The sequence below is a fragment of the Myotis lucifugus genome, unplaced genomic scaffold (genome assembly GCF_000147115.1).
Source record: "Myotis lucifugus unplaced genomic scaffold, Myoluc2.0 scaffold_33, whole genome shotgun sequence".
Classification (NCBI taxonomy): Eukaryota; Metazoa; Chordata; class Mammalia; order Chiroptera; family Vespertilionidae; genus Myotis; species Myotis lucifugus.
This window is the reverse complement of record NW_005871081.1, coordinates 1,722,865-1,732,043: the sequence shown is the minus strand read 5'-3', so window position 1 is coordinate 1,732,043 and position 9,179 is coordinate 1,722,865. Positions and strand designations below refer to the sequence as shown.

General features: G+C 42.9%; 1 protein-coding gene across 4 annotated transcripts in view; it reads left to right on the top strand.

Annotated features, from left to right (window-relative positions):
* Positions 1–1,880: 1,880 nt before the first annotated feature.
* Positions 1,881–9,179, top strand: part of NAXD (NAD(P)HX dehydratase) — a 23,327-nt gene continuing 16,028 nt past the window's right edge. The window contains exons 1-4 of one of the 4 annotated variants that reach the window (XM_023752465.1): positions 1,881–1,977; positions 3,353–3,503; positions 7,317–7,362; positions 7,995–8,083. In XM_023752465.1, coding sequence (XP_023608233.1) covers positions 1,896–1,977; positions 3,353–3,503; positions 7,317–7,362; positions 7,995–8,083 — 368 coding nt within the window. In that variant the 5' untranslated portion in view covers positions 1,881–1,895. Of the gene's footprint in view, positions 1,978–2,131; positions 2,289–3,352; positions 3,522–7,316; positions 7,363–7,994; positions 8,084–9,179 lie in introns of those variants that run through there. The other 3 variants (XM_006086903.3, XM_023752467.1, XM_023752466.1) reach the window with 3 other exon arrangements.

The window sequence follows — 9,179 nt, the reverse complement described above, 5'->3', positions numbered from 1 at the left end:
GGCTGATCAGGGGGTTGAGGCGCCTTCCCCTGTCAGGAACAGAGCAGGGCGGATAGGGAGGTTGTGGCCCCGCCCCCTGTCACATACAGAGCCGCAGGGCGATCAGGGGGTTGGGGAGCTCCCCCCTGTCACACACAGAGCCGCAGGGCAATCAGGGGATTGGGGAGCTCCCCCCTATCAGGCACAGAGCAGGGCTGATCAGGGGGTTGGGGCGCCTTCCCCTGTCACTAACAGAGCAGGGCGGATAGAGAGGTTGTGGCCCCGCCCCCTGTCACACACAGAGCCGCAGGGCGATCAGGGGATTGGGGAGCTCTCCCCTATCAGGCACAGAGCAAGGCTGATCAGGGGGTTTGGGCGCTGCCCCCTGTCACGCTGATCCTGGTGCCGGGAGGCATATTACCCTTTTACTATATAGGATAGAGGCCTGGTGCATGGGTAGGGGCTGGCTGGTTTGCCCTGAAGGGTGTCCTGGATCAGGGTGGGGGTCCCCACTGGGGTGCCTGGCCAGTCTGGGTGAGGGGCTGAGGGCTGTTTTCCGGAAGCGGGTGACTGAAGCTCCCAACCGCTCCTTTTTTTCTTTTTTATTCTGGGCCAGCTTTAGCTCTGAGGCCTCGCTGCTGCAAACATCGATACAATGTTGCGGTCTGGCTGGCTGAACCTGGCTGACTGACAGCCGGTTTCTGGGGTTTTGTTTAGCTTCTTATTTGCAACATAGTACATCGTTGCTTAGAGTTGTAGCTGAGAGGCCAGCAAGTGAGGCGGGAAACGTTGGAGTCCGCAGTCACTGAAGCAAGCAAGCCTCCCTGTTCGCTTCAGTGCATGGCTGCCAGCCGCCATCTTGGCTGACAGTTAATTTGCATAAGGATATGCTGATTAGCCAATGGGAAGGGTCGTACGCTAATTACCATGTTTCTCTTTTATTAGTGTAGATATATAGATATTTCTGTGGATAATTCCTAATGGGGAATGTCAGTAAGCCAGCTGAAACAGATTCACTATGAAGTTTAGGGGAAATTTAACTGGCCTTTTCTTTGCTCCTTCCACTAACAGGAGCTCATCTCAGGTGAGTGGGACAGAACGCTGGCAAACAGTGTGGATTTTACATTCATACAGTTTCAGTTAAAAATTGAAAATACTACACTTCTCAACAGTGATTTTTTTCTCCTCTCCCAAATGGTTTCAGAAGGCATTTGAGGAGGAATTGACTCGACTTTTGGTTGGTGGGGTGAATATTTGGTTAAAGAAAAATTATTTCTTTTGCCTTAAAATGGCAACATTTTGGTAAAATGGTGTCTTCTGCCCTAGCTTATCCATTACTAACAGAGGCATCTTCACAGGTCTGTCTCTCTGGGCCTCAGTTTCCTCATTTGTAAAAGAAGGATAAACTTACTGCTAATGAGGAGAGGGAATCAAGATGCCTTTAATTCCTCAAGCATTTATTGAATTTCTTATTCTGTGCCAGACTCTGTTTGAGGCAATTGAGGGTTGGGGTCCAACATGGAAACATGTAGACCCTCCCTTTAAGCCACAGGAGGGAGGGATGCTGTACCACAGTCTGTGCAGGCAGAAGGTGCTGAGGTGGTCTTAGGGATATTTTGTGGGAGTTAAGTGTTCAGTATAAAGTGATGGTCTCTAATAAACCCAAAACATAGGGAACCCAGAACAACCCTTGAGTGACTGGTAAGTTTAGATTCTATCTTTAACATTTCTAGCCTTTTTTTTTTTTTTTTTTTTAAGCAGTTGTGTTTATTGTTCTGGGGAATTTGAGGGAGTGGCATTCTCTAGTGTTCTTGTATTAACCAGTCATATTTATTTTTAAGCTACATATGTTCAAGTTTGAAACATGCATGGCAAACATTTTCCTGACTGCATAAACTGCTCATCCGCAGTCAGAGATGCCGTCATTAAATCTGATTATAACAGCTCTGGATTCTTTCATGCAGCTCGTCAGGGAGCACCAGGAAAGAGCATTTCACAGTAACTGCATGGCAAAGGCTGCAGGCTGGGAATTCCGAGTGTGGATGGGTGTTCAGAAAGCTGGAAATTTTGGTGGTGGGGGTGGAGTGAGAGTGGGCTCACTCCCTTAGCTCAGTGTCTCTGCCAACAGGCTCTGAGTCAGGATGGGAAGCAGTACTACGGACACCTCATTGGAGCAGAATGTGGCACATGAGGAAAGACATTGGGAGCAGAGGATCAGCCAGTTGTACTGATCCTTGCCTGAGCCTAGTTTACAGTGATTCTGTTTTGAGTTTTAATCCTGTGTTGGTTTAAAGGTGTTTGGGTTGAAGGTAATTAATGTTCTCTTTGCATCTTGGGGTCTGAACATCTGATATATCAGTTAAAGAGGCATTTACATCTACTCATTAAAGAAAGTTACTTGAATCATTTTGTTGAATAAAAAGTAAAACTCTGAGAGTGTTATTAACCCCTAGAGTGCTGGGGAGCGCGATCGCGCTCCTCCTGCAGTGTCCAGTTCTAAGTCTGCTTTTATTAGTGATGATGATATTGCTAAATATGTCAATTCTTGCTGTGAAGATGACGATTTTGTGGAAGATATTGAATATGTAACTTCATTTACTTGCGATTCATAATTTTTTTCCTAAACTGCTGTAAAATCAGCAAAAATGTCTTGGCAATTTTAGCATAGTTCCTAGGATATTGGTTGGCACTCAGAGGGTTAAAGGTAAAGCTGTTTGACCACGCGGATCTGAGCCTGCTTCTGATCTTCACTTGAACTTGTGATCTGTGTCTAGTTTTTCTCAGCTGCTGAAATAATTGGAAGGATAAAAATATTGAGTGCCTTGTTTTCAAGAAAGGCCAATTAAAATTAGCTATTTAGAGGCAATTCAAATTGCCTATGAACCCAGTGTAAGATTTGTTCTATATTTAAAATACCATTTCTAAGTTATTTAATTAGTATCTAATTCAGTGTTGGAAAGATGACTGGGAAACTAAATAGGGAAATAATATGAGTCTATCAGTGGAAGGTAACAAATGGGAGATTGCTTTTCCAGTTTGAGAGAAGAGATGTAATAAACTTAAGCTATGGTTGAAATGAAATATGTGTAGTTTACTAATTAATGTATTTTTCAAAAACTTTGAGATTAAGTAGACTTCCAAAATGTCTGATACATTTAAAAAATAAACTTGACATATACAACATGTGTTAGTGTTGTAATTTCTGAACATCATTTGCTTACGGAAATAAAATAATGGAACCAGTGGGTAAAAATCTGTTGAGTCGACTTGGGGAAGTATTTTCGTTAATGGACTATTTTGTTTAACTCTCTGTTCTTTATATATACCAATAGATATTTACCATTCTAAGGAATTTTATTTTTCTGTTTTTCAGTTTTAAAAAGAGCATTCTCGCTGCATAAATCACATTCAATAAAGGATATGGAAAATACTTTTCAATTGGTGAAAAATATTATACCTCCTCTAACTACCAAGAAGCACAAAGGGCAAGATGGAAGAATAGGCATAGTTGGAGGCTGTCAAGAGTAAGTGACTTGGAAAATGTTAGTATTTAAACAGTTAATCTTTATTATCTGTCTGTCTACCTGCCTATCAGCCATCCAGTCAACTGCCCATTTGTCTAGTTGAACCCTCAGTAATTATTTCCAAATGTAGTCTGATATTATGACATTTGGTATTTTTCAGTGATGAACTTTAAGGTTGAATAGGAGAAAACTCTAAGGGGCCCTGATTGAGCTGTTCATTGGTGTGTGTTAGTGTAAAGATTTTTTGCCTGTGGTTGGGAGATGGGACTATCTTTTCTTTTCTTATACTTTTCTCTATTGTTCAGACTTATACAATAAGCATGTATTACTTTTGTAATGAGGATAAAAACACTCAGCATCTGCTTGGTTTACTTTGTTAATTTAAAGATATTCCTGGAAGTCATTTATTAAATTGGACAGATCCTAGCTTTTTTTAAGGCCTGTTCTCCTAGTTTTATATATTCTGCTGCTATGTTGTTTGACACGTAAAGATTTATAATTTGTCCGTGCTCACGAATGATACCTACTGCCTTTGACTTAAATTCGACCTTTGTTAGTATTTCTGTTTCTGCTTACATTCTGTGTGCTCTTTACCTAGCCCTGTATTTTTAATGGTTTAGGTAGTTAGCTATACTTACTTTAAATAATATGTATGTAACTAGATTTTGTTTTCTTACCCGATATGACTGACTGACAGTGACTACTCTTGTTTTTTAATCCTCACCTGAGGAAATTTTTCCATTGACTTTTATTTATTTGTTTGTTTGTTTGCTTGTTTATTGGTTTCAGAGAGGATGGGAGAGGGAAAAAAAGTCTACTTAATCTCTTGCACGCCCCCTATTGGGGATTGAGCCGCAACCCGGGCATGTGCCCTTGACTGGAATCGAACCTAGGACCTTTCAGTCCGCAGGCCTACACTCTGTCCACTGAGCCAAACCAACTAGGGCTCCATTGATTTTTAAAGAGAGTGAAATGGAGGGGGGGAGACAGAGAAAAACATTGATGTGAGAGAGACACATTGATTGGTTGCCTCCTGCACACTCCACAACTGGGGTGGGGATTGAGCCTGCAACCCATGTACGTGCCCTTGACCGGTGCCCGAGTCTGGAACCAGTCTGAGGACTGGCTCTCTATCCATTGAACCAAACCGGCTAGGGCTAGACTGATTCTTTATGAGTGGGTAAGTGAATATATGGTATTCATTGTACAGATGGGCCATAATTTATTTAACCAAGTCCCTGTTGATAGGCAGTTGGTTAACTTTATCCTTTTTTTCAATTAATCTCTCTGTAGACATCCCTTTACATATCTCCTTGTATGCCCATCTGGTTATAATCAAGGGAACAATTCCTAGAAGAATTTTTACTGGAGCAGAGTACATAGACATTTTAATGTTGATAAATATTGAAAATTGTTCTCCCAAAATTGCACTAGTGTGTGCTGCCATCAACAAGCACCTGTTCGCCTAGCCAGTTTGGCTCAGTGGGATAGAGCCGTGGTTGGCAAACCGCGGCTCACGAGCCACATGCGGCTCTTTGGCCCCTTGAGTGTGGCTCTTCCACAAAATACCACGGGTGGGCGCACACGTACAGTGCGATTGAAACTTCGTGGCCCAGGCGCAGCAGTCGGTATTTTGTGGAAGAACCACACTCAAGGGGCTAAAGAGCTGCATGTGGCTCGCGAGCCGTGGTTTGCTGGGCCGCAGTTTGCCGACCACTGGGATAGAGCGTCGGCCTGCAGACTGAAGGGTCCCGGGTTCGATTCTGGTCAAGGGCACATGCCCAGGTTGCAGGCTCTATCCCCAGCCAGGATCCTCTCTCATCATTGATGCTTCTCTCTCTCTCTCTCTCTCTCTCTCTCTCTCTCTCCCCCCCCCTCTTCCTCTCTGAAATCAATAAAAATATATTTTAAAAAACAAAAACAAAAAAACAAGCACCTGTTCCCCTCACACCCTATGGGTATTGGCAGTCTTTGCTCTCAAGTAGGAAAGCTATATTTTGTTGGTTCAGTGTATTTTTTTTGGTATTGAGGCTTGCATTCGTGTTTTGATGTGAACGAGTGTGAGCGAGTGTGTGTGTGTGTGTGTGTGTGTGTGTGTGTGGCATGCCCTGTCCTTTGGTGTTTCTGGCACATTGGCCCTGCTCTGCAGGAGAGTGCCATGGGTATAGAGTGCACCCTGCATTTCCCCAGTGTGTTTTTCCTGGGATAGCAAAACTTTTCACTGCTTGGAATTGACGTAAAAGTTACAGTCACCAGCTGATGCTAAGTTCAAGGGTTTTTCTTTCTGTGCTTGAAGTGACCTTAAAAGTGGAGTTACAAGCATTCCAAAGCAGTAAGGATGGAAGCCAGAGGGAGGTGTGAGAGTCTCTTCTTGTTTGGCCTGGGTTCCCCGTGTGGCCCTCCATCAAGATGGCCATTGCCTGTGCTTACTGTTGATCTCGAAGACTGGTCCTGCTCCCTGGGTACTGTCCAGTGTGGGGTGCTCTGGCCTGTGATCACCTCGGGCACACTCTCTCCTGGCAGATGCCTTCAGTAAACACTCACTGTCTTAAGTCTTCAGTTTTGGGGTGCTGGAAGCTAATTCCAGCATGTCATAAATGTAGAAAGTTTCATCAAAAGGTTGATGGAACTTGGGGATTCACAGGGCTGAATACATATTACCTGCTGTTGGAATATCTAAGGGCATATCCCCACATCTAAAGATTCGCATATATTATTACCTGCTACCAGACAGCTGAGGGCATTTTAATCTACATGTTATTGCCTCCTGCTTGCCAAACACCTGAACAGCCAGTAGGCAGTTCCCCTAAACTGACAATGCCTACTGTATACCAAACTAACCTTTGATATGTATATCTACTTTGCTATAGGGCAGGATGTGGGAATAAAAAGAGCCCTGGGTCCGGAGATAGGGAGAACTTGGTTACTAAAGCTAGATCTCCTCTGGCTCCCCCGTGGATTACAAATTTATATTATATTTCTAGTATCTTTATTAATTTACACGCAGTGCCTTCTCCAGATTCCTGAACCTTTCTAGATGCTGGGAAAGACCCCCAGCATTATTGGGGGTGTTTTTCCCCCCTAATGTAATATTCCTACCCATCTTCCTTGCTAACAAAGCTTCAGTTTTGTTCAGATGCTGTTAAAATTTCTTCTACTTGCAGCTGTGTGCATTTCTGATAAATCAAGTACTTTTTATATCTATGTTTATATTAATCTAGGAAGAAGTGTCATCATTATAATATTAAGTCATCTTAGCCAGTGTACATCTAATGTATTCTTTAATAGATTTAAAAATTTTCCCCAGTTATTATTTGTTTATATAAAGTTAATTCCTAGATGCTTTATGGTTTTTGCCGATATTGTAGATGCTATCATATTTTCTAATCTATTATTCCTAGTATAGAAAAATGCTATCTTTATCCTTTTTTTGGTTGATAGAAATCTGGCAACCTTGCTGAACTATTTTATATTAGGATATTTATTCTTTAACAACTTTATTGAGTTCTAGATGATATACAATTGCATAAGTTTGACATATGTATAAACCCCTAAAACCATCAGTTTGCACATAGCCATTACAGGGAGACCGTAGTCACAGGAAGCCAGAATTTGCCCCTCCTGACATAGTACAAAGGTCTCAGGTGAAAGACTGACTTTTCTGATTCTGATCCATGTTTATTGAACGTTTACTGAGCACCTGCTAGGGGTTCGGCCCTGTGCTAGGTGCTTGACTTCTGTATGGTTTTTGTTGATAAAGCTGGTGTGCCTGCCTCATTCTCAAGTTTTAGACTGTAAATATCTTCTTTTTAGGTACACCGGAGCCCCTTATTTTGCAGCAATCTCAGCTCTCAAAGTGGTATGTTTATTTATATCTTCTTTATTAGGAAGAGTTGGATTATTTAAATATTATTAAAGCAAATGTTTTTCAATAAAAATCTAGATAACATCTCCAGGTAATTATGGGTAAGAGAAACATCTTTAAATGTACTCTGAGCTCTCGTGCAGTGATAAAATAACTTCAAACTCATTTTTTTTAAATAAAGTTTTATTAGAATTGTACTTCACCAAAATAATCTTGGGATGCCTTTCAGTCCTAGCATAAGACATCTTTGGACTTTGGCAGTTGCTCATGTCTTTTGATCAAGTCCTAACCACCCAGTCAGCACAGTTATTGTGAATTGTGCTCAGCTCCATGACTGCATTGCTTCTCGTGAGCCTCAAGCTCTGTGAGGCAGCTTGAGCTGGTCTGGGTTGACCTGTCTCTTAGGCAGCAGTAAAAGTCTGCCTTTATTTCGGCCTTTTCTTAGGTTATACGTTCTCAGCCTCCTCCCTGTAGTTTAACTGCTACAGTTAGTATGTTGTTGTTGTTTACGGATAGTGCTATGTAATTTTTGATGATGAAAATGTTGAATGGCTGTTGTAGAAACCACTTTGGGTATCTTCTGAGTGATTCCCACATTAAGTTAGCCTCTTGTGCTCATTTCTCAGGGTGCAGATTTATCCCACGTGTTCTGTACCCGGGAGGCCGCACCTGTGATCAAGTCGTACAGCCCGGAGCTGATTGTTCACCCGGTTCTGTGAGTGGGGCTGCACGTGGGGGCTTTATTTGCAACAACTCTCCTTGGTCATTTGGTGTCTTTACAGACTCTAAGAGTTTCAGTTAAATAGCTTCCATACCGAGAGTTGGTAGGTAGACTGTTTCAGAAGAAAGGAGGAAACTATAATGAGCCCATTGTCTGTGGTCAGAAAGAAGACAGTCATGTGGGACAACATGGGATAAGGTCTGAAGGGTGATGTGTCCAGAGCTGGCCCCTGTGTCCTGTCAGAAATGAGAGTCTGTGGGCCTGCCTGTGGACAGTGCACGTATGGCAGGAATGAGGGGCCTATCAGGCAGTAACAAAACTGTTCATCATTCAGCAGATCTTTCGTGCAGGCCCTGTCCTGGGTTCTATAGGGACAGCATTGCATGGAGCAGACAAAAACACCTGCCCCATGCCCTAGAACAGCCGTGGGCAAACTACGGCCCGCGGGCCGGATCCGGCCCGTTTGAAATGAATAAAACTAAAAAAAAAAAAAAAGACCGTACCCTTTTATGTAATGATGTTTACTTTGAATTTATATTAGTTCACACAAACACTCCATCCATGCTTTTGTTCCAGCCCTCCGGTCCAGTTTAAGAACCCATTGTGGCCTTCGAGTCAAAAAGTTTGCCCACCCCTGCCCTAGAACTTCCTTCAATGATGAACATGTTCTCCCTTGGTGCTGTCCAGCACTGTGGCTGCTGACCACATGGCTACTGAGCATTTAAAATGTGGCCAGTAGGACTTAGGCACTGAGTTTTTACTTTAATTTTAATTAAATTTAAAAGCCATGTGTGGTTAGTATCTACTGTATTGGACAACACAGCTCTGGAGATGGACAAACAAGATAAGAGTGTGTCAGAGGGTGATAAGCACCATGGGGAGATGGGAGCAGGGAAGGGGACACAGTGTGACTGTGCGTGTGGCGCATGTGCTATGTGTGCAGTTTTTAATAGGGTGGTCATGGGTACAGCAAGGGGCAGTCAAGTAAAGGCTTGAAGATGGTGAGGGAGCAAGTTCTACAGACATGGGGAATGGGGGGAGGCCCTTCCATACACAGGAAGAGCTGCTGCAAGAGCTTAAGCTGCAGCTG